Here is a 25,851-nt window from a genome sequence, read left to right on the forward strand (position 1 = left end):
CAACCATCAGTCAACCTACACATTCATCCTTGTGACACAGTGCCTTCCAATGCCAACAGAAAAGCAAAAAGACTCATTATCCAACTGGATGATGCTTGACTGTCAGCCAAACAACTTGTTTTTCCCCATTTTCAATATTTTAATAATGCTGAAGAGAAATGTTTGAAGAAAATGACAAATGGAACAATCTTTTCAAATGTCCCAATGATTTTTCTCCAGATTGCACACAGCAGCATCCTGGAGATTGATCTTCAATTCCCTGGGGCTCCTGGCTGACCCTAGACGGTTGGCAACTCTAGTCGTGACTCCCAGGGCTGTTATGGGATGTGATTTTGGGATCATGAGCTCTGAGGCAGCAATGCTGGCCATTGAGCTCGGACTGAGTTTTGACAGCTGCAATATCTCTTTAATTGTTTCTGTTGGCGGGCATCACTTAACTTTATGTTCTCTGATGCCTGATTGCTGTTACAAAGATAGCCTGCAAAAAGGTGGCTCTTTGCTGTTGCAGAGTGGCAGTGATTACCACCCCCCCCAGCCCCCCTACCCCTGATCACTGTGACAGAGTGGTAGCAGGCAGCAGTCCTCCCCCTGCCCACTGAAGGGCCTCACCCCTCCAGGCCCTACACCCATGGCATTGCCCAGTGCCAGACTGGCACTGCCAGGGTACTAGGGTAGCACTGCCCAAGCAGCACCTCCTCTTTCTCCCAACCTCCCAGGGGGGCCTCAATGGCCTCCAGTTCCACTGCCGAATGGGGAACATACATGATCATTACCAGACAGAATCTTCCCTGTCGACCTGTTGAGACTGCACAGGCAAGTGAGCCCAGACAACAAGGCTCACCAGTTATATTTAAATTGCATCTCAATACGATTTAAATATTGAGATCAGCCTCGTGCCCTTTTCAGGCACAAAGCTGATCTCACCGGATATCCGGTGCTGGGAAGATCTCAATAGGTGAGAAATTAGGTGCAAACCTAATTTCTGGGCTCTCTCGCAATTTTACCAGCTTGCCCTGCCAATTGGCTGGCAGGGCACAATGGTAAGATCGCCCATGTCTAGTTCAGTCCCAGGATCATGCTGCTCTCTTACTTACCTTCACCTACTGTGAGTAGACAAGATGCTGCATCTGGGTGAGAATCCTATATTGGGAATAAGTCAGACTTAAGGACACATTCTGTCCCCACTCCCACCCCATTCCCTCCAAAACTTTCTCATGCCCATAAATACTCTCTCTATCCCATCCCCCCTCACCTTCTCTACTCCATCTCACACTCTCTTACCCCCTCACAGTCTCTCACTCCCCCTCATAGACTCTTTCTTCCCTTTCAAACTCCCTTTCCCCTTCACGCTCTCTCACACTTTCTCAGTTAGTCACTCACTCTGATGCCAGTGGGCCCTACACCTGCTGTCTCATGCCATGCTCCGGCAGGTCGGTGCCTGCTGTAGCCTGCTTGGGCTCCACTCTGGTGTACTTGGGCCCCATACCAACCCTTCCGAGGCCCATCCGGACCAACTTAGCAAGCATTGGACCACCCGGAGACTCCCCAGATGTCTAGGCCCTGTTCCAGATGCCTGGGCTCCACTCCAAGCACCAGTATTCCCTGGCATCTCTGTTCAATGGGCCTTGCTCCTGAGCCCTGCCCTTGACTCCCCAGAAAACACTCCTCGGCACCCTGGCCCTTGGCTCCACAGGATCTGAACCCACCTCATTAGTGTTTGCTGCTCCTTTAATCATAGATTGTTTCTCTCCCACATATGCTGCTGATAGGTTGACTAGTAAGTGGCTTACTAATGAGCAGCACTGGGTTAGAAGAATCTTTATCGTCAGTAGCATTGTCTGCAGCGTTGCAGCTGACTGGAAGAACTACGCCAATGAGTTGTCATGCCCTTGACTGCACTGACTGAAGATGTGATTGAAGTGGTATAATTGTAGGGCCATGGGCAAACTACAGGAGTGAAGCCAGTTGGATAGATGGACCAAGTTGTGCGCAAGCATAATGAACTGACTGGCCTCTTTCTGTGCTATATCATTTCATGATTCTATAATCTGGAATTTTCTTTTTAAGAAAACACAGCTTTTACCAATTGTCTTTTAGATCTGCTTATTCGGGCTTCTCTACCTGGTGTCAGTAAAATTGATCTTCTTGTGCAAATTAGCAATCAAGATAGGCTTGGTTTGAGGCAACAATGCAAGATCAATAATAATGCAAGTACCAATTTACTAGAGTTATCTTTCTCTTAATCAGCTTGAATACTGTAGTAATATTTTTGCATCACATGTTTGATTTTTGTGTAATTTCAAAGAATTTTATTGATACAGATTAAATTTCCTTTAGATGTTCGGAATTCCCCATGACAATCTCATTTATACAGATGCTAAGCAAAAATGATTTTAAAAAACGCTATTTCAGATCACAAGTTGTGCCACACGTTAAATTCCTTTTATTGTTTCAATGGGAGAACTCTTCCTGTACAGAGACTTAAACAGAGTAAAAGGTGCAACTGTCTCAGCTGATATTGCCACCTCGTTCTCACACAAGATTTGTTTTTTTTTCAAGGTCTTGGTGTGGATATGTAGTGTTGAGAGAAAATAAGAACTGAAAGAGTTAATGTCAACACAGTAAAAATACAGTGGCGATTCTCCCAGCTTTCTGCCTGCTCTAGCAGCATAACGGGCTGGGAGACACCAGTGGTGGCCGTTTCATGGGCTTCTCACTGGGCGCCACGGCTTCCTCACATCTTCGGCTCCAAGATTTTGAGCGTTATCAGCTCCATGCCGTAAGTTGGCGCAGGGCTGATTTCAATATTTAAATGAGGATTTCAATATCATTAGCCGGCCTGGAACTGAAGTCTTTGGGCCTGCTAACATTGCCACCCTTCTCCCACTTGGAGAGGTTCACTCCAGTGGGATTTACAACTGCTACCCACAAAGGGTGGGGGTCCCTGTTGGAGGGAACAGAGGCCATTGAGGACTACCCCAGGAGGTTGGGGGTATGGAGGGGTGCTCCTGGGGCAGTGTCAGCCTGGTCCCTGGCAGTGCCACCTGGCCCCCCGGTACTGCCCATGGGGCAAATTGGCAAGGCCCAAAAGGCACATTGGCACTCCCCACCAGGCATCAGGTAGTGTCAAGGGGGTGGGGTCAGAACAGTGCCTATTGAAGGCGCTGGGCCTAATTGGGGGGGGGGGGGGGGCCCAACAGTGGGGGGTCTCGCAGTCATACTGCTTTCGGGATTGGCAGAGGATGGGTGGAGGCTGGCCATCCGGAGGAGGTGGGGAAGGGGGGGAGGCGGGGGGGGACGCAGACAAGGAGATTGGGTCTGGTCTGGGGTCAGGGAGATCAGGGTTGTCTGGTGGAGGATGGGACATAGGTGATGTCCAGGAGACTAGTAATCAGAGGGTGAGTGAAGTCAGTAGGCAAGCAAGGGGGAGGATGCTTGTGGGATTGGTCAGCGATGAAGCCGGCCAGCGATCGGGAGGCCAGCAGTGCGGGGCTACTGTGCATGCGCCAATATCCACTCTGACAGATCAGCACATGCACAGTAGCCCGCTCTACACAACGGTGCCGGCCTCTCCAGTAGGAATTTGCCCCGCCTCTGATTTTCAGATGGAATCCTGCTAGGGCACTCTGAAGTGCTCAGAGTGTGGGAGATTCAATCTGAAAATACTACTCAAAAAAACAGTGGGAGTTTCTTCCATTTTCACGCAAATTGGGGACTTAGAATTTTTTAAGGAGAATCCGAGCCTACATCTGCAAAAATGTACTGAAACAGATACAAAAAAATTGACAGCGATCAGCATTGAGTGATTAGATGTGGTTAGATGTCTGATCTGAGTTGGGATGTTGGTGGGGAGAGAGCAGAATGAAAAAAATGTCAAAACTTGGAAATGAGTGGTAGTGGTCTGAGTTGGTGTTTCACTTTATGGTATGCAAGGTCAGTTCAGACCAGCACCAGTCATTTCCCAAATTCTGCTGGCTTTTCCTTCTGGGAGAGGAGGCTTGGTGCTTCCAGGATGGACAATTTAAGGACGGAGTCAAACTACTGTCACAAATCCCATTACAGCCATTAGTAGTGATAGCAATAACAGACCTAGGAACAGATTGCTGCCTCATGATCAGACAATCTAGATATGTGTGTAGGTCGCAATACTTGATAAAGGAAGAACTTGGCCGAGCAGTTTAAAAAACCTAGCTGCTGCTCAGAAATAAAGACTTATTTCCCCTCTGCTGGGGTTTGTAAAGTTGCTCTGAAAATTGATTGAGGCATATAGCTCCAAGGGTTAGTTCTTAATGTTGAAAAGTCGCTGCTTTTGATTAATCTTTTTCCAGTTTATGCTACATTTTCATGATCTTCTTAAGAACATTTCGATCAGGGTAGGCATTCCAATATCACTGAAACCCCACATCTAATCTCAAGGCTAGGGAATGGTACAGTGACTAAGTCCCAAAAGTGGATGAAATAAAATCCTATAAATGTTCAAAATAGTCTTTTACTATGAATCATAAGCAGACTATTTGTTGCAGGTGTCTAACAATAGGACGTAGAGGGATGTTTTGTCGCATTTGTAGTTTCATTATTTCGACTCATTTTTGATTGGCTGCATCAGCTCAGTATCTGGTACACCACTGTTTAACTTACCTGTTCAAGTGCTAGCTCATTACTCTAGCTGGTCACTTACATCTTAAATCTCATGCCCCAATATTCAAATACATAACGCAAGCCACAAAAATACAAACAAAATATACAAATGACCAATTACTGCTTGACTACTTTAGTGCTTCTTAACATGTTGAAACAATCCTGTAATTGATCATTTGAAATCCAAGCCTACATGTTGTCAGCATGATGATAGAGATAGTCAATATTGTGATATACTGCAATATTGCGATCTATTGCAATATTGTGAGGTGAGCAACTTGGAACTGGCTGATGAGCAATAAGGTGGAGAAATCAGCCAGTGAAATGACTGCAGCACAGCGCAGGCCAGTGCAGGGTAGAATGAGCCAGAAAAAGTCCAGTGCAGCAACAAATACTCCAATCAACTGGAGTCCAATGAGTTCAAGTCCAATATCGGTGACTTTGCTGGCAACAGTCTGGCAGCATTCCATTCTTTGTCCAAAAGAGACTTTCTGAAGATCAGAGTGATGGGAGATGGCAGTTATTCACTGGTCATAACTATTTGCATGTGTCAACAATGATATCAAATAATTGTCCTATTTAAATAAGAGAATATGCAAGGGGGGGACTTATTTTTTATGATTTTCTTGCTTCAGTTGTTTGCAATCCATGGCAATTTATGTAGCTTTTCTTCTTTTCAGATCATATTGATTGGTCTTTCTTGATTTTAATTTGAATTTTCTGAAAAGCAGGCTTTTTTTTGCCCTCCTCAGCCCAGGGGTTCAGTTGCCTCTGCTCAGCTGACAACCTTGCTGTTCTGCTGGCTCACTAGCTGCCTGCCTGCCTGCTATTTGGTCTCCTCACCTCACCTTTGGCTCATTGTCCAGCTGTCGTCAGCCCTGCTTGGCCTGGTCAAGTCAGCACCAAAGCCTCCTCAGCACTCTTGCCTCACTTCAGTTCGACAATAACCTCGGGAAATGTGCTCACTCATTCCCTGGCTGCCTTGCCTGTTGCCTGACCTCCTGTCCTCATCTCGCTTTTGCCTTTAGGTTGATTGTCCATAAGCCCTGCTTGCCTGGTCAACGCACTTGCTGCTCTCCTGAACGACTGCCGGCATCCCCTTGGCCCTCTCATATCACTTCTGCTCAACAATGACTTTGGAAAACATGCTGGCTCAATCACTCACTGGTTGTCTCACTTGTTGCCTGAACTCACCTTGCCTCGCCTTCACCCTCAGTTCATTGCCCATTGCTGCTGCCTTGATCAAGTCACTCCTTGATGTCTGCCAATGCCTTCTCAGCCCTTGCATCTCACCTCTGCTCGATAATGACCTTGGTAATGTGCCGGCTCACTCACTCAGTGGCTGCTTCACTTGCTGCCTGGCCTCACCATATCTCCTTGCCCTTAGCTCATTGTCCACCAGTCCTCTCATGCTTCTCCTTTATTATTATTTTCATCATCTTTTGTTGGTTTTTCAAACCTTCCCAATCCTTTGGCTTACTGTTAATCTTTGCAACATTGTATGCTTTTTTTCTTTCAGTATAATACTATCTTCAATGTCCTTGGCTAACCATGTTCAATTTATGCCCTTCCTGGAATCCTCCTTCCTCACTGAAAAATACTTTTGTTGTGAGCCATGAACTATTTTCGCAAATGTCCGCCTATGCTGATCAACTGTCTTTTTTTGCTAAACCCTTTTCCCAATCCACTCCAGCTAACTCTACCCTCATTCCTTTGCAATTACTCTTATTTAATTTTAGCACAGCTGTTTCTGACCGAAGTTTCTCACTCACAAATTGAATGCTAAATTCTATCATGTTATAGTCACTGGTTCCTAAGGGATCTTTTACTCTAATTGTTTATTAAACCTGTCTCATTATATATTATCTGATCATTGGCTGGGTCTACAACATATTAATCTAGGAAACTCTCTGAACATAATAGACTACAGCTTTCCAAGAGTGCCTAATGAAGGCATCACATAATTCAAATTCCAGGTAATTTTTTAAATTTTCCGGTGGTGCTGATCCTGAGTTTCCTAAAATCACAATTACACCTTTATATCCTTGACCAATAATACACAGAACCATTTGGACATAGTTTATTTCTATATGAATGTATGTTAATCTATTTCTGGATGATGCTCTGCATTGTGTATGTATCTTGTGTGTACTCGAGAAGTGAATCAACAAGAATTTATGAAAGACCCTTCATTAAAAATCAAATAAACCTGTTCAGATCAGTGGGCGAAATAACTTTGTTTCTTTCACCTGAGCAAATGCAATGAAGAGAAGTTGGTTGTGGGTATATTTCAGGCCTGGAAGGGGACGTTCAGGCCCATGATCTCGAATCCATTTCTGATAAGCCTGAAATATAGGTAAAATGGTTGTTGGCTATAGTTCCTGCACATTTCAAAAAAATTCATTGGTATAAAGAAATTTTACAAGTTCACTCACATAGTATGCAAGCTTAAGTCCTCCCATATCAGCAATGTTTTCTCCAAGTGTAAGTTGGCCATTGACCTGTAGAGGGAGACCAATAGTAGCAAAGTATATTTTAGATATACTCAGATGTAAATTACTCCTTTAAAAATCTGATGGATTTAAGAACATAAGAAATAGGAGCAGAAGTAGGCCATCTGGCCCTTCGAGCCTGCCCCGCCATTCAATAAGATCATGGCTGATCTGTCGTGGCTCAGTTCCACATTCCCGCCCTGTCCCCATAACCCTTAATCCCCTCGCTTATCAAAAACCCATCAACCCGTGTCTTAAAAATATTTAGCGAGGCAGCCTCCACCACTTCAACGGGCAGAGAATTCCAGAGATTCACCACCCTTTGAGTGAAGAAGTTCCTCCTCAACTCCGTTCTAAACTGCCCCCCCTTTATCTTGAGGCTGTGTCCCCTAGTCCTACTGTCCTTTCTGAGCGGGAAGAGTCTCTCCACCTCTATCCTATCCATCCCATTCATCATCTTATATGTCTCAATGAGATCTCCCTTCATTCTTCTAAACTCTAACGAGTACAAGCCTAGTTTATTCAGCCTCTCCTCATAGTTCAACCCCCTCAACTCCGGTATCAGCCTAGTAAACCTCCTCTGCACTCCCTCCAAGGCCAAAATATCCTTGCGTAAGTGCGGCGACCAAAACTGCACACAGTACTCCAGCTGCGGCCTCACCAATGCCCTTTACAGCTGCAGCAAGACCTCCCTATTTTTATATTCAATCCCCCTCGCTATGAAGGCCAGCATCCCATTCGCCTTCCTGACCACCTGCTGCACCTGCAGGCTGGGTTTTTGGCGACTCATGCACAAGGACCCCGAGGTCCCTCTGCACCGTCGCCTGCTGCAGTTTTTCGCCACGTAAGTAATCGTCCTTCCTACCATTATTCCTACCAAAGTGGACCACCTCGCACTTGCCAACATTAAATTCCATTTGCCAGTTCCTGGCCCATTCGCCCAGCCTATCTAGATCCTTCTGCAGACTCTCCACACCCTCCATGCAATTTACTGTTCCACCAATCTTGGTGTCATCAGCAAATTTCAACACCATACACTCGGTTCCCTCCTCCAGATCATCTATATAAATGGTAAATAGCTGAGGCCCCAGCACCGACCCCTGGGGCACTCCACTAGTCACCAACCGCCAATCCGAATAGCACCCATTAACCCCCACTCTCTGCCTCCTATTTGACAACCAATCCTCTATCCTCGCTAACGCCCTACCCCCAACTCCATGCCCCCTTACCTTCTGCAATCACCTCTTGTGAGGTACCTTGTCAAACGCCTTCTGAAAATCAAGAAAGACCACATCCACCGGCTCTCCTCTATCCACTGCCCTAGACACATCCTCATAGAACTCCAATAAATTTGTCAGACACGACTTCCCCTTAACGAAACCGTGCTGCGTCTGCTCTATCAAGCAATTCCCCTCAAGATGCCTCGCTATTTCCTCCTTGATGATGGATTCTAACATTTTACCTACAACAGACGTTAAACTAACTGGCCTATAATTCCCTGCCTTTTGCCTGCCACCCTTCTTAAACAACGGCGTAACATTAGCCGTTTTCCAATCTTCCGGCACTTCCCCGGAATCCAGTGACGTTTGGAAAATAACCACCAAGGCATCCACTATCACCTCCACCACTTCTTTCAGAACCCTCGGATGCATTCCATCTGGTCCTGGGGACTTGTCCACAATCAGTCCCTCCAGTCTGTGGAGCACCGCCTCTCTAGTAACAATAATGTCATTGAGACCCTCCAGTCCTACCACCTTTCTATCGCTAACACCCGGCAAATTATTCACGTCCTCCTCCGTGAAGACTGAAACAAAAAAGTTATTCAAGACCTCAGCCATTTCCCCATCCCCTACCACTAAGTCCCCCCTCTCATCCTCTAAGGGTCCAACGTTCACCCTAGCCAGCCTTTTCCTTTTCATATATTTATAAAAACTCTTGCTATCCTTTTTTATATTAAGCGCTAGCCCAGCTTCATAGTTTCTCCTATTTCCCACTAATTATCACAAATTTTTTGAAAATCATAATCTTATTGTCTTTTTTGGGGAGTTTTGGTATTTTTCTGGTTTCTCGTTTAGCCTGAACATTTTCTCTATCATGATATTTGACAATTGAACATTTAAAGTTCAACCAGCTTCACTTTGTAAAATTTCATCATGCATTGATAATTTGTAATTAGCAATCTCAGCTTTCTTTCATGAAACGCATTGTCGAGCAGCCTATTCTCGATACGTAAATCCCAGTTCTGGAAATATCTGGATATCCCCAGATCGCAGAGGGGCAGTGCTCACTTTCACTATTTGCCTCTTTCATTGTCTGAGCTGTGCAAGTCTGGGGTGGTGCTAGGGCTCTGGTCCAGTCTTGCTGCTTGTCCATGTTGCACACCATTCCTTTTCTACTATTTTAGGGTTCTCTTTTGTATAATAATATACAAAAGTGAAGAAACCCATGATTACGGTTGTCTGAACAGGAATTAAGGATCGGGGTAAAACTGTTGCTTTTTAAAATGCTGCTTCTTGAGAATCTGACCTCATACATTGATCTCCCCTTCCACCCCACATAGTCCATCAATGACATAAGCCCACATACACTAGGGAAGTCCCTAGGACAGCTACAATATCAGGATGGCCAGAAAGTTCAGTGGACATAGTGGTTCTAGAGAATGGATGTGCTGGGCCCAATTGTCTAAGAAAATCACCACAGCTAATCTGTATGTGTATAATTCTTTTCGTGGATGATCTTACACCTATGAGATAGGTGTCACTAGGCTGTGAGCTTGGCTGGTATTGCACTGGCAGATCCCTCAAGGACCAAGAAATAAAGCTGGTGCCCTTGATGGACTCTTAACGTCTTGTTGTTTGCACGCTCAATGCACCCTGGACAGATGCATCCCTGTGTTGGCTTTGGAGAGGAATGCATTGATATCGATGCTCTCACACCTTGTAGCCCGGGCTGTTTAGATTAATAATTAACTCAAGAGCAGGTTGGATTTTCATAATTAAATCCTGAAAGCCTTGTGTTCAGTTCGTCATCAGATCATCTATGGAGCAATCATTGCTGACATTCTGAAAGGAACAAATGCCTTAAAGCACCTTGATTTCTTGAGGCTATGTTGACTTCTTGGGTTATATATGTAAGTGACCTCGATCACCGCAGGCTTATTGCTTACTTGAATTAAAATTTTATGATACATACTGTAAATATGCACACTTTTTATAGTCTTTTCAGTAATTTCAAACCCTTACTTAGACCGCTCGTAACAGCTATCTGAAAGATGTAATACTGATTTTCTACTGTTATACAAATATATTTTTACGTATTTTATATTACAGGAACCAGGAGAGATGGATCAGGAATTTGTATCAATTTAGTTTGTAACGTATGCAATTTTGGTTCCTCAATACAATGTAGGCACTTGTCTAAGCCATGATTCTTTAATAGAAAGTAATGATCAACTGAAGCGTGAGTTAATTCAGTTTCTGTTATTTTCATGTAAAGAAAGATTAGCGTGGCCACCATTGTATATCTATCTGTTGCTGAGGAATGAGTGGGAAATGGGAATATAAAATTATGTTTTATTCATTACAGAGACTGATAGAAGTGATGAAATCAAAATAAACTGCTTAGAATATGCTAAGAGCACCATACATTAAGGGTTGGGTTTTTATGGTCCCATACTGACAGGATCAGTCTATGATATTCAACTGTTCCTTTGACCACCACTATAACTGTAGCCCAGTTTTCTGCTGAGACCAAGATCTTCAGCCCAGGCAAGTTGCAAGAGGACAAGAACGGCTGTTTAACTCCATTCTCATATCTATCCCAGATCTACTGCCATGATTTATCTGGTGGCCCTCAAGGAAGGATGGGACCAGAAACACACCAGAGGTATATGGGCCAGGTACACTCTGCCTTCGCTTGTGACAGGTGAGGAAAGATTTATCAGCAGCAGTTAACACAGGGTGGGGAAAGGAAATTGAGTTCGAGCACCAAGCTGGCATTTGACATTAGCATCTAATGTCACCTCTCTTCACACCACCAATCTGCTTGATTTTATAGAATCATACAGTGCAGAAGAGGCCCTTCGGCCCACTGAGTTCACACCGACACATTATAATCACCTGATCTCGCACCTAACCATATCTGCCGGCACATGGCCAGTAGCCCTGAATGTTATGATGTGCCAAGTGCTCACTCTTTACGGGATGTGAGACAATCTGCCTCTACCACCTTCCCAAGCAGCACATTCCAGATGTCACCACCTTCTGGATAAAAAGATTTTTCCTCACATCCCCACTAAACATCCTGCCTCTCACCTACGCCCCCTTGTGACTGACCCTTCAACTAAAGGGAACAGTTGCCCCTTATCCACTCTGTCCATGTCTCTCATAATCTTGTACACCTCGACTGAATCAGCCCTCAGTCTTCTCTGCTCCAGTAAAAACAATCCAAGTCCATGTAACCTCTCTGCATAACTTAAATGTTCCATCCCAGGCAGCAACCTGGTGAACCTCCTCTGCACCCCCTCCAGAGCAGTCACATCCTTCCGATAATGTGGCAACCAGAACTGCACACAGTACTCTAGCTGTGGCTTCACCAAAAGTTCTATACAACTCCAACATGACTTCCCTGCTTTTGTAATCTATGCCTCAATTGATAAAGGCAAGTCCCATATATCTTTTTCATCACCCTACTAACATGCTCTTCCGCTTTCAGAGATCTCTGGACAAACATGCCAAGATCTCTTTGTTCCACAGAACTTCCTAGTATCCTACCATTAACTGTGTACTCTCTTGTCAAATTATTCTTTCCAAAGTGTATTGCCTAACACTTTTCAGTGTTAAATCCACCTGCCACTTACCTGCCCTTTCCACCATTCGTCTTTATCTTCTTGTAGCCCAAGACACTCTGCCTCACTGTTAACAACCTGTCCAATTTTTGTGTCATCCGCAAACTTACTAATCCTACCCCCAGTGGTCACCAATATCATTTATACAAATGATGAACATTAAGGGGCCCATCACAGATTCCTGTGGTATGCCACTGCGTACTGCCTTCCAGTCACTAAAGCAGCCTTCTGTCACCACCCTCTGTCTCCTACAACTGTACCAATTTTGAATCCACTTTATCAAATTACCCAGTATTCCATGTGAATTTAACTTCTATACAAATCTCTCATGTGGAACCTTGTTAAAGGCTTTGCTGAAATCCATATAAACTATATCGACTGTGTTACTCTCGTCTACACACCTGGTTACCTCCCCAAAAAATTCAATCAAATTTGTTAGGCATGACCTCCTCTGACAAAGCCTTGCTGATGACCCCTGATCATGTTTTGCCTCTCCTTCAGAAGTTTCTCTAATAGTTTCTATACCACTGACATGAGACTCATTGGCCAGTAGTTCCCTGATTTATCTCTGTAACACATCTTATTTGGTGGGACCACATTAGCTATTCTGCAGTTGTCTAGCACCTCCCTTGTGGCCAAAGGCGAAGTGAAAATTTGGTTCAGAGCTCCTGCAATCTTCTCGTTCGCCTCCCACAGCATCATAGGATACAATTCATCCGGACCTGGAGATTATCCACTTTTAAGGCTACCAAAACCTTGTCCTTGTCCTTCCCTATGTCAATTTGCTCAAGAACTTCACAGTCTCTTTCCCTGAATTCCATACCATTGTCCTCATTCTCCTGGGTGAAGACAGATGTGAAGTATTCATTCAACACTCTGCTATGTCCCCTTGATTCCTAATGGGCCCTACTCTTTCCCTGGTTATCTTCTTTTCATTGATGTAGAATATTTTGGCATTTTCCCTACTTTTACAAGGCTTTCTCATATCCCCTCTTTGCATTCTTAATTGCTATCTTAAGCTCCAATGTGCACTTTCTATACCTCACTAATGTCTCCACTAATTTGCTCCCCTTGTACTTTTTGAAAGCCTTTAGTTTCCTTCTCATTGTATCCTTAATATCTTAGATCATCCATGGTTCTCAGGGTTTTTATTCCTACCTATCCCCTAGAGGGAACACGCTGGGCTTGCACCTTCCCCATTTCTGTTTTGAATGCCCCCCACTGCTCTTCTGTAGATTTTCCCATTAGTAGATGTTCCCAGTCTACCTTGGCCAGATTGTTCTTTTCTCTGTACAACATTCTGACACATTTTAAAAGTCTTTCTGGGATCATCTGTCTAAATTAATAAAGAAATGAGAATTCATAACTCATGAATATTCAAAAGATAGGGGCAGAGGACTCACCCTTTGGTCATAAACAGTAAAGTTTTCATATAGATTGACAATGCATTGTGCTCTCCAAATAAATTTATCATAGGATTCTTCTGTCCACCATTTTTTCAGATTGCCATATTTATCATAATGACTTCCTGAAACAAAACAAGAATTGTGCCACACCTTTACAACAATGGCACTTTCACAATACATGGCACACAAATTTACAGTCAAAAGCATTTTTGTACACTGGCAAAAAATTTACTCCTCCAACAGTTCCAATTTCATAGAATGTTCTGCAGCTATGAAATCCTCTATTTAATAACAGAAACCAACATTCCTTAAACTGCAAGCAAGGGACTCAGCTCCATAGTCATTTAGAAATCAGTTGTACTGCTGAGTTATTTTGTATTTGCATATGACAATTCATGATAAAATCAGTTTAGGATGTGAGACTACGCTCTGATATGACATCTCTATGTAACTGACTGCTAACATTCATGTTTTTCACAGTTGGACGACTCAGTGAAATAAGGACCACCTATTGAGCAACATTTATTTCATTCTCTGTTTGAAATGAGTGAAGCATTTCTGTTTCTTCATTTATTACTATTACAAGCACAAAACATTATTACATTGAGCAGAGGTGGGCCTTCTGACCAAAGCAGTTGCGTAAGTAATCAACAGACAGCTTTCAGTGCTGCCTTTTTCTTCTAATTGGATTGAAATGGCAATTTTATATTTTAAACCAAATTTATGTTGTGAACTTAAACAGTTTGATTCTTATTCTAGCCTATTGAACCTTATGGAATTCTTAGTGCCTGTGGTCGGAAAAGGATTGATCTGAACACTCATAACCACAAGGTAAAAGCCAGGACTAGCACTTCCATTAGGTTTGGAATGGATAGCAAAAGTCCAAGCAAAGATGAGACAAATGTAGAAAAAAGAGAAACCAATTGAAGGAAGGAATTAGAAAGATAGGAGAGAATGAGTAGAATAGCCTTAGCATTTCTGGTGTTCAGACATACTGTTCAAAGCGGGCAGGGCTGCTGATGGTGGAAGTTAGGACAAGACCAGATTATAGTGAAACAACACCCTTCATGCCCAAAAAAATTTCTGAGTCAATTTGTGACACGCTCTTGAACTGACAACCTTAGTAAAGATGGACATAAAGGACATCTGTGCATCCCTGAAGTGTGGAATTGGTAAGAGCATTCAAAGATAATAAAATGTTGATGAGCAGGGATTCCCCACTTCAGTCAAAACTGGCCAGCTACCTGCTCTAGGTTTCTGAGTTAGACATCTCAGCTACACTAGAAGTAACATAGGTAACTAGTGTACTCTATATCTAATCAACAAGGGGCAAAAAAATGCTTGGTGGGGGTGATATACGACCACCAAACTGTAGTGGTAATGTTGGGAAAAGCATTAGACAGGAATTCAGAAATGCAGGTGTTAAAGGAACATCTATGATCATGGGCAACTTTAATCTGCGTATAGATTGGGAGATTCAAATTAGTCACAGTATAATAGAGGAGTGCTTATGGGATGGTTTTCTGAAGCAATACATTAAGGAATCAACAAGGGAGCAGGCCATATTGGACTGGGTATTCTGCAATGAGAAAGAATTAGTTGGCAATCTAGTTGTCAGAGAACCCTTGGGGATGAGTGACCATAATATGGTAGCATTCTTCATCAAAGTGGATAAAGATGTAGTTGATTCTGAGACCAGGGTTCCGAATCTCACCAAAGGTAACTATGATAATATGAAGCATGAATTGGCCATGATGGACTGGGAAACATTACTGACAGACAGTGGGCAGGCAATGGCAGACAATTAAAAACAGAATAGGTGAACTCCAGAAGTTGTTTATTCCTGTTGCATGCAAGAGTGGTAAAGGAATTGTGACCAAACCATGGCTTACAAGGGAAATTTGAGATAGTATCAGATACAAGAAAGAAGCATACAAATTGGCAAGAAATGAAGCAATAAGCCTGAGGATTGGGAGCAGTTTAAAATTCAGCAAAGGAGCACCAAGGGATTGATTAAGAAGGGAAAAAGTGTATGAAAATAAAGTAGCAGGGAATATAAAAACTGACTGCAAAAGTTTCTATCGATATATAAAGAGAAAAGATTGACAAAAAGGAAAAGAGTCAGAAGAGTCACAAGTAAAGGTAACCTTCATTTATTCATCTAACTTTAAATATTTAGCTGAGATAGCCTGCAAGAGTACTTTTCTGTGAATGTTTTTTTAAAAATGGAGTTTTAGCAAATCAGGGGCAGGATTTTCTAACCCTTCTGGTTCTGTCAGTGGGAAGGACCCCCTCCAGCAGTTGGTTACCTGGTGATGGGGCAAGAATGCCATGCAAAACCCCATAGCAGGACTGGAAGATACTACCAGCAGTCAATAGCTCCCCATATCTATGGTAGGATAACCTGCTGTGGAGAAAGGGGGTGGGGGGGCAGCGTGAGGAGAGTTGGGAGGCATGTGGAAAGACCAACCCAAGACTAACATATCACAAACTTCCTCATCTACTTCTTTCTGATAGACAAGGAATTAAGGGTTATGGGGAGAAAGCGGGAAAGTGGAACTGATCCACTTCAGATCAGCCATGATCTCGTTGAATGGCGGGGCAGGGTTGAAGGCCTACTCCTGCTTCTATTTCTTATGTTCTTATGTTTTAATATCCTGTAGTAGAAGCCATCAAACTTAAAGATTTGTGCACCTTTAGTCTGATTACTTGCTTCTTCACTTTTTTAAAAATTTGCATTGAATAGTTACTTCCTCCTTGATTTACTTTTACTTTTTTTGTTTCTGTGGCACTTTTCCCTCATTCGTTACTGTCAAACCAATACAAAACAGCCATTTTGAGACATTAACTATCATTTTTATTAATATTTTCTGTGTATGGATAATTTTACTTTAGAAATTTCCAGGATTTCAGTCACAACCACAAACACATTCTCACTAACCTTGTTTATCCACCAGAATGTGATAGATTGCAGCGAAGGATTTAATGACAGGGCAAATGGTTATAATTGCTGCCCTGGTATATTAGAATGGAAATAGAAATATCGGATCCAATTTTACAGCACAAAAAACACGAAATATAAGATGTTTTGGAGGGCTAAAACATACCCCAGTCATCATAACCATGTGTCAACTCATGTCCTATAATAGTTCCAATACCTCCATAGTTCAGGGACCTGTCAACAGATAATTTGGCATGAAGCAATTTAAAAAGTGGTTTATGTAGTCAAGAAGATTAATGTGTATTGAGCTAGGATATGCTATTGATTTGGAATACTTACTGAGGAAATTCAGGATCATAAAGTGGAGGCTGCAGGATCCCAGCTGGAAATACTGAGGAAATGAATACAAAAGATACCAAACACATTAACATATACCTATATCCTCATAACTAATTTCAAAAAATTTAAAAACTCATCAGAGATCCTTTTTAAAATGATTTGAAGCTGTGTCTTGAACAATAAGCATTAATTTGGCAGTTTCTCACAGGTAATTCTCCCAAAAAAATTCTAAGTGTTGAATTTGCGGGAAAATTGGAGTATTTTATGCTGTTTTCTTCAGTGGGAATTCACACTAGAATCTCCCACACTCTGTGCACCATAGAGGTCACCAGTGTGAAATTCATTAAATTTCAGGGGGCGGGGCCTATTCCCAATGGACAGATTGAATTTAGTGGGCCTCTGTGTATATGCAGTTGTCCCGAAATGTAATCCTCTCATTTGCAGGCCAGCTCAATCACTGGCAAGCCCAAACACCTGCAGTTCTGCCCCTCAACGTCTCCATGGCCCGAGTGTGGCCCCCTCATCCATTCGTGGGCCAGCCCTGAACCGCGGTCTAGTCTTGGCCTGATCTCCAGCCACCCATCCCCAGCAGTGATGATCCACCTCCCACTGCACTCCCCCATCTCCCCAGCTGACTACCTCCCCCCCCAGCCTGCCCCCATCGCTGGCCTCCCTCCAGCCCTACTGATCCCTATGCAGAGTGGCAGCGGGACCCCCACCCCCACCCCCACCGATCGCCTGCCTCCCCCCCCCCCCCCCCAACAATCGCATTGCCCCTACCACAGGCTCCAACCCTAGCAGCCCCCACCCTCTAGGCCCTGCCCCCGAATAGGTCCGCCCCACTTGGCACTATCCCATGCCTGATGGGCAGTGTCAAGGTGTCCCATCAGCATGGGCACTTTGTCCCTTGGGCAATGCATCTTACACAGGCCCATCCCACTGACTTATCCCCGTAACCCTGCATGTTTTATCATGATTGATCCACCTAACCTATACATCTTTGGACACTAAAGAACAATTTACCATGGCCAATTTACCTATTCTTAGCTTCCTCAGAAATGCAGTACCGGAAAATAATGTGATTTGTCATTAACAGAAGTTGGTTTGTTATCAGCAAGGCTGTGTGGGGAGTCTGAGGGGGAATGGGGGCTGAAAGGGGGTCTGAGGAGGGAGGGGAGTGGGTCACTCTCTTCCCTGTGTAGTGTGGGGGTGGTTACCCATTATTTGTGGGTGCAGGGGGGTGAGAGGATACCCCTCTTTGGTGAGGGTGGTGCTCCCCGGTCAGTGTGGGGGGCGGGGGGGGCACTATTTATGTTTTAGTGAGTTGGGGAGGGGGACATCTATCTCTGAACATGGAGATTGGGTCACCCTTTAAAATGGTGGCCCAGTCTTGAAACAGCGGGGCTGGCTGGTAGGTTGTCCAAAATGAATAAATTAGCATCTATCAGGTGGGAGAAGCCCATCTGATTGGGGCTGCTGACACCATTGGGAAATCCTCCAGGCTTCCCCCTGGCATGGGCACTCAGTCCCTGTACTGGAGAATCACAGCCCTAGATTTTTATAAGACATTTGATAAGACTTGCACATAAAAGTTGCTAAATAGGCTCTGAGCATTGGGAATCCAAGGAAATAACAAGGTGCAAGAAAATACTGAGTGGGGCACCTATTTCTTTTAAACTACATCAACAAAACACCTCAAGTGGGAATGCTGCCCTTTTAGATGTGGTGTCAGATAATTGCTTCATCTTGTATGGAGGTAGTAATTGTTGCAAGTGAAGAGATGTAGTTAATAAAAAGTTTGTTCTCTGTAAATTACAACCAGGGTATACATCCAAAAAATGACAAAAGCAATTAAACAGTTTGAATTATGAAGCAATAAAAATACATATTCAACTCAACTATGATTTGTAGTAGAAAAAGAAACTTTATTCTTAATCAGTGCAATGATATATTGATCTACATTTACTTACCCATTTGGTTTTGTGTGGATAAGTAATAAGCATTTAGAGTTTGAGGAGGAAGTAGCCACCTGCAAACAAAAATATTGTTGATTTACAAATTTTATCACAGCTCTCTTGAAAATAATTTCAGTGACAATATAATTACCAAAGCAACTTACAATTGTTAAACGTACAGCTCAAGAACATGAACAAAGTATCTAGTTTACATTTAGTGCTTCCCTACAATAACACACTTAAGATTGACAGGATTCATATAATATTGTGCCTGCACACCAGGTTACTAATGTGTAGCACCAATGCAATAACACTATTAGGTCTTTTATCACGTTAGGTTTGTTGCTGAAAATAAGTGAAAAATACTCACGCAGTCTTGTCCACTTGTTGACGTATTTTCTTTACTGAGAGTTTGATATTGTACATTATGCTGTTGAGCACATTTTTAAAATATGTCCTCTCATTCACCTCAAACTAAAAAAGAAGAAATTCTAAAAACTGAAGTTGTATAGAGGCTGAAATGCAATATTTTGTTTTCAAAGAGTAAGTTCTCAATAAGAACATAAGAAATAAGAACAGGAGCAAGTCATTTGGCTTGTTAAAACTGCTCTAACGTGCAATAAAATCATTCCTAGTCTGAATATGGCCTTAATTCCATTTTCCTGCCTGACCCCATACTCCTCAACTCCCTCATTGATCAAAAAACTGTCTGACTCAGCTTGAACATAAACAACTACCCAGCCTCCAGTGCTCTCTGGGGAAGTGAATTTCAAACCAATGACCCATGTAAAGCACAGACTCCTTTTCATCTCCTTCATATACTGGAGACCCGATATATTTAAACTGTTCCCCCTAATTCTATAATCTCCCATGAGGGGACCCATCATCTCAGCATCACTCTTCGAAAGTCCAATGAGTATAGACCCAACCTGCTCAATGTTTTCTCATGAGACAACCCGTTCATCTCAGGAATGAGCCTTGTGAACCTTTTCTGAACTGTGTCCAAGGCAAGTAACCTAAGGCTGCCCTGGGGTTTGGAAAGGAGGCCAAAGCAATCAGGGGACCCTGCAACATCACAGTAGTGGTCGTGAGAAGCACCTACAGATGGATCATCCAGATTCAGTGTCACAGAGGAGATCCATCTTTCGGTCTCAGAATGTTTCTTGGGATCCATCTTTATTTTCAGGAAGTCCATCTTCAGACCTTAGTGTACTCTGTGAGATGCATTGTCATTTTTAGGAGGACCATCTTTTCTTCAATAGTAGTTCAGTGATGTTAGGCACCTTTTCAATATGGTGCTCTGATATGATGCCAAACTATGCACTAACAAACTTGTCCCCTCCTGCCCCGGAATATCTCACAAAATATCCAGTTGCATAATCAATGCATTTGGGGAAAGAACATATGACATGGTTTCATGCTCCCACCCCTGCCATGGGATTTAGTTCCAGATAGAATAATTTTGTCCATCATCTCCAATCCGATCCTCTTTCCCTCAAACTGAACGTAAAATTCAATTATATTCTGGTCATTGCTGCCTGGAGACACCTTCTCTATGACATTGATTATTCCTATCTCCTTGCACAAAATCAGGTCTAGTATAGACCACTCTCTAATAGGCTCCAAAGCCTGTTGATTTAAAAGCTATCCTGAAAACATTCAGTGAACTCCTCATCCACACTACCTTTGTCTTCCTGACCTTTCTAGCCCATGTGTAGATTAAAATCTCCTATGTTTTTGCTGTGCCTTTCTGACAAGCTCCAGTTATAGGTTCCTTTATCCTCCATCCTACCCCATGTGGTTATAGTTAGGGGGCTTGTACATGACTCCTACAAATTATATCTTGTCTTTACCAGTATACCTCTGCTGCTCTCACTGTTTCTTATATTTGCCAGTCTCACTATGTTTCTACTGCTGGTCTCACTCTGTTCCTGTTGCTGCTATCACAGTGTTGCTCTTGTTGATTTCACTCTGCTTTGCCACTGCCAGTCTCACTGTTTTCCCTTTTACCTAACTACTGCTTTACCAAAGTTGAATTTCACCCTTAATATATTTGACCCCGAGTCTCTTTGTTCATCCACACCATTTAATGTAATTCCATTGATGCACTCCCATTTCTTGATTTATCTTCAAAAAAAATCATCTTGTATTCTATTTTAAATTATATCTGACCAGTTCACTAACCTCTCTATATCATCCTGCAGTTTGTAATAGTTCTTCCCAGCATCTGCAATCTCTCCTACTTGTGTGACCAGAAACTTTAAAATTGTGTTTCATACATTGGGCAGCATGGTGGCACAATGGTTAGCACTGCTGCCTCACAACGTCAGGGACCCATATTCAAATTCCAGCGTCTGGTCACTGTCTGTGTGGAGTTTGCACATTCTCCCTGTGTCTGTGTGGGTTTCCTCTGGGTGCTCTGGTTTCCTCCCACACTCCAAAGATGTGCGGGTTAGGTTGACTGGTCATTCCAAAATGACCCTAGCTTCAGGGGGTTTAGCAGGGTAAACGGAATAAGGCCTGGGTGGGATTGTGGTCAGTGCAGATTTGATAGGCCGAATGGCCTCCTTCTGCACAGTGGGGATTCTATGATCTGCACATACCTGAGATATGAGCAACATATTCTTCAATATTTGTTTCCTATCTGAAAACCAACTTTCTACTCATATTGCCACATCTCTTATTTAAGATCAGAAAACCTTAGAAAGATACAGCACAGAAGGATTCATTGTGCCTGTGTCAGTTTTTTAAAAACACCTTTTGTGCATTGTCTGAGTTTTACATACAAGCCTCTTTTGAGATTTCTTATTCAATGTCTTCTAAAAATGTATATATACAAAGTCTACAGCTTCGGTGCCTTTGTCAATTCTCTTGAGTATTTGTTTAAAAGAATTTATTAAATTTGTCAAAAAAATTTAATAAATCTATGCTGACTGTTCTTGGTTAACCTATTTCTGTACACTTAATCATTCCATCTTAAATGATGGATTCCTGGAATTTGCTCACACTTGATGTTATCAAAAGGATTTTATTGCTTCTGTGTTTTTCAATCATTCCAAATAGGTCTTAATCCTATTATTGCCGTTTGGACTGTTCGATCGTTGGACAGCATGTACCAAACAACAGATCATCGTGATGCTAGCCTTGCATTACTAATGCAGGGTAATATTCATTATCATAGCAGCTTGATTTTGTAGCTGTTAGATTTATTTTGTTTACAATTTGGGGGAAATGAAAGGGGACGAATTTCCTTCACCTGTAAATGTATCCTGAAACTTCCAGCACTCCCAGTCTCCCTCTAGTCCTTTACAGATGTTAAATTGGGTTCTCAACATGAAGTACATCCATATTTTGTTGTCTAATTATTACTCATTTTTAGTTCCTGGAAGCAAAATAAATCTAGCAACTATAGAACGACATATTATACACGTTTTCTTTTAATTTTCTGTCATCTTTTAATCATGTCATTATGGTTAAATATTGAATAATCCTCTATCGGATACAAAGAGGATACTGTTAGACATTCTTCGCAGCATTAATATTGCATCATGAATTGTTAATCATTAACTTTTCAATCATTGCCAATCTAGTAAAATATGGTAATCTGCTCATATCAATCAAATCAGCTAAAATACATAGGGTGCTAATAATAGTCATTTTTCTTGGAAATACTTGGAAACAGAGGTTGTCAATACTTACACCATATTCATTATCAACTGCATCGGTAATTAATAAAAAGTCTGGATAGCCAATCATGACCGTCATATACTGAAGCTGCAAACAATAAGAATGCATTAGATTATCATTTTCAGAGACATTGCAGTTTTCCTATATCATGCAAGGAAATAAATCCTGATACTACAGCTACTAAAATATCATGATTTGATTAATGGAGCTTCTCATAAACTGCCGACTACCTTATATACCATACTAGTAAAAACTTAAAATAGCATTGAATGCACAGAATATTATTTGCAAACATGTTCCATGGTATAAATGTGATGAAGTTCAACTTTCATTGGTAAGGTGTTTGAGCGTCAACCTTGATGTTCTGTTGCTTTGTAGCAAAAGGGAAAACGTCCTTTATGCCATATTTTTAGGTCATGCCACTTACTAAAATCTTAAGTTCAGTTTGCAATCCAAATCATGATTTTTTTTATGTATATGTTGTTGGAGGTCAGACTGAACTTGTGTATACAATTAGCACTGAATTTTCCTGTGCAACACTGAATACCATGAGACATGGGTTTACCTGCATAATAAGGATAGCTACACAATGTAATTCATTATATGTGAAACACTTTGGGACATTTCTAAGAGACATGATAAGGTACTATATAATGAAAATTCTTTCTTTTTCACATGCAAATAAGTCAAACTGACAATGTACAGTTGTAATCTAATTACAGAGGAGGACGAGGACTGATGTATTATCATTGATCTGAGACTGCATTTCATGTCAAAGCTAATTACATGATGCAAAATCCGATATAAAAACCCAATATTATTTAGTGCTGCTTAATGATATTTCGGTAGGATTACTGAAACAGACCTTTGCTCTCGCTGCTTCTTTTGTCTTTTCGTCCATCCAATCTAATTCATCTACTTGACGATCAAATGCATGCTTAATGTCTTCAACTAGTTGTTGTACCTTATCAGAATAAAAATAATCATAGTTCTCCAAGCTGATGGCTTATTTGCATAATAATTCAAAGTGTTAAATTATTCTGCTGTCAGAATCTTAAATGGGGAAAAATAAAACTTACTTTTATTTTGCTGGAAGACGAGAAGTATTCTTCGACAAAAAGAGCTCCAAGAGCCATCCCAAACTGTTTATTGGCTTGGTTTAAGCACATTTTGCCCAAATCCATCTTCTTCTCTGTGCCATCTAATTCTTTAGAGAACTCATGAATTGCATCTCTGAATGGTGTGGAAAGATGTTCACTCAGAGCAACGACAATGCGCCAAATCATATAATTATGCAGTATTCTGAAAATGCAAAAGTATGATCATGTCTATTGACTGCACATCAAAGAATGTATTCTGTGGGCTATTCATAACTACAATACTAAATTAGGAATATTTACTTGTACTTATCAATATTTTATATGGCCAACAATGGAGACAGGGGTGCATGGAGCTATGCCCGCTGGCCATCTTGCCAGCTCCCCAGTTCCACCATGCTCCTACAAATTATGAAATCTATAGTAACGGATGTGATAACAGAACACTTAGAAAATAATGGTAAGATTGGACAGAGTTAAAATGGATTTATAAAAGGGAAATCATGTTCAACAAACCCAATGGAGAATTTTGAGGGTGTAACTAACAGAATATGTGTGATATATTTAGGTTCCAGAAAGCTTTTGATAGGGTCCCACACAAGAAGTTAGTAAACAAAATGAGAGCATTTGGAATTGGGGAGAGGTACTGGAATGGATTGAGAACTGATTAACAGACAGAAAACAGAGAGTAGAAATAAATGGGTCATTTTCAGGTTGACAGTCTGTGATCGATAGGGTGGTGTAAAGATCAGTGCTTGGGCCCCACTATTGACATTTGATATCAATGATTTGGATGTGGTGTTGGTTGGTTGGTGGCAGGGGTAGTCCCCTGCAAGGGGAGGGCAGGAGGTCAACCAGCTGAGATAACTTCAATAGAACCTATTGAAGCTTGTTGAAGGAGACCAGTTGGAATTTTCCAGTCAGTCTCCAGGTTCCAGTTTAGATGCCTACCTGCTGGTTAGACCTGCAGCAGCAAGTGTTTGCTGCCCTATAGTGAGTTTTGATTCCCTTTCTTCCCACAATGGTGGCCTTGTCGAAAAGGCAATTTTTACAATAGCTTGAAAACCCTGGAGATAGAATGCCTCTATCTTGAGGCAGCCTCTCCCAGAGTTGCTTGTCATGGCATCTTGCTGTATCTTTCAGGCTGGAAGGTCTCTGATTGGCCCTGCAGCTTCAAAAGTCTGGCTGCTGCTCTTAATTGGATGGTGAGCCCCCCTTCTCAGCATTAATTGGCTACTCCAAGGAGAATCACAGGTGAGTAACAGTTTCCTACACAATGCAGGCTTCTATCTGAGCCAGACAATGGGATTCAGAGTCCCAAAGGGGAAACACTGCCTCAGACCTACTTAAGTTAATGGATATGAATAGGACTGATGGAATTAGCTGCAGTGCCTCTTGGTTAGAGGGAATAAATTGGCTTGCAGTTAACAATCCTATAGAATCAATTTGCCAATATGTGAGTTTCCAGCCCTTCCTGCCAGTGGGATCTTCCCGTACATTGGCAGAATCAGAAGATCCTGCTGGCAGCCAATGGCAAATCACCTTTGCCACTGGAAAACACACTGTGGGTGGCTAGAAAATCCTGCCCCAGTGTCAAGATTCACCAATGGCCTTTTGCTTAATTTGTGGGAGAATATCTGGCATCAGAAGACCATCTCCTAGCAAGGAGTCCAGATCTTCAGCAGAGGAGATTGGGTGTAAAACAAATAAGAAAACCCTGTAATTATTTTCCCTGACTCCTTCAATCCAAATTTTTATTTTGACGCTTTCCTTTTTCAGCCATTTAAGTATGTGCACAGAATTATCCATTTTAAATCAATTCATATCCATGTCTGAATATGTCCTTCACTTTGCCTTTTTGTCCAAATAAAAGATTGAACAATTAGTCTACCGCATTGTTGAAGGGTGAATGTAATTGTTAAAACAAACCATCTCCACCTTTCGAGGCAGATACTCTATTGGCAAAAAAGGGTTAAAATGGGTCAAAATACGAGTTAACGTCTGCATTAAGGGTGCAATGATAGAATCAATTCAGACTGAATTTGTAATAGCTTTAAAGCCACTTGAGTATTCAGAGGTTCTGTTAGAGTGTAAACACTTGGAATTATCATTGATGGCCTGTCATGGAGAGTGAAAAACAAATATAACGCTTCATTGTAGGTTTGCATAATCAACGCGGCATGCCTGGCAAAATACCAGGCCTTTGTAAATAAATATTACCATTTTTATGAGTCATTTGTATTAAATTTACAACAGTGTCTAAGGCTTCCTCATGTTCATCACTTTTTAAATGTATTTTCTTTACTTATTCTCCCTCATCTTTGTAGCTTTTTATTTAAGCTTCTGATTCTTAGGCAGGTAAGTGCAGTCTTGAACACTGACTGGAATGGGTATCAAACACATAGGACTGACATGGATCTTCATTGGCTTTTCTCTGGGTGAGGACACAC

General features: G+C 42.1%; 1 protein-coding gene across 2 annotated transcripts in view; it reads right to left on the minus strand.

The window, feature by feature from the left end:
- ecel1 (endothelin converting enzyme-like 1) overlaps positions 1–25,851 on the minus strand; it is a 78,536-nt gene that overhangs the window by 5,261 nt on the left and 47,424 nt on the right. For both annotated transcript variants that reach the window (XM_080186456.1, XM_080186455.1), the window contains 10 exons: positions 23,384–23,606; positions 23,170–23,268; positions 22,317–22,391; positions 18,988–19,091; positions 18,633–18,691; positions 16,663–16,714; positions 16,490–16,557; positions 13,380–13,504; positions 7,074–7,139; positions 6,888–6,983 (listed from right to left, as the gene is read on the minus strand). In XM_080186456.1, coding sequence (XP_080042582.1) covers positions 6,888–6,983; positions 7,074–7,139; positions 13,380–13,504; positions 16,490–16,557; positions 16,663–16,714; positions 18,633–18,691; positions 18,988–19,091; positions 22,317–22,391; positions 23,170–23,268; positions 23,384–23,606 — 967 coding nt within the window. The remainder of the gene's footprint in view (positions 1–6,887; positions 6,984–7,073; positions 7,140–13,379; positions 13,505–16,489; positions 16,558–16,662; positions 16,715–18,632; positions 18,692–18,987; positions 19,092–22,316; positions 22,392–23,169; positions 23,269–23,383; positions 23,607–25,851) is intronic.

Source organism: Carcharhinus amblyrhynchos, chromosome 3, assembly GCF_965287045.1.
Source record: "Carcharhinus amblyrhynchos chromosome 3, sCarAmb.v2.hapA, whole genome shotgun sequence".
Classification (NCBI taxonomy): Eukaryota; Metazoa; Chordata; class Chondrichthyes; order Carcharhiniformes; family Carcharhinidae; genus Carcharhinus; species Carcharhinus amblyrhynchos.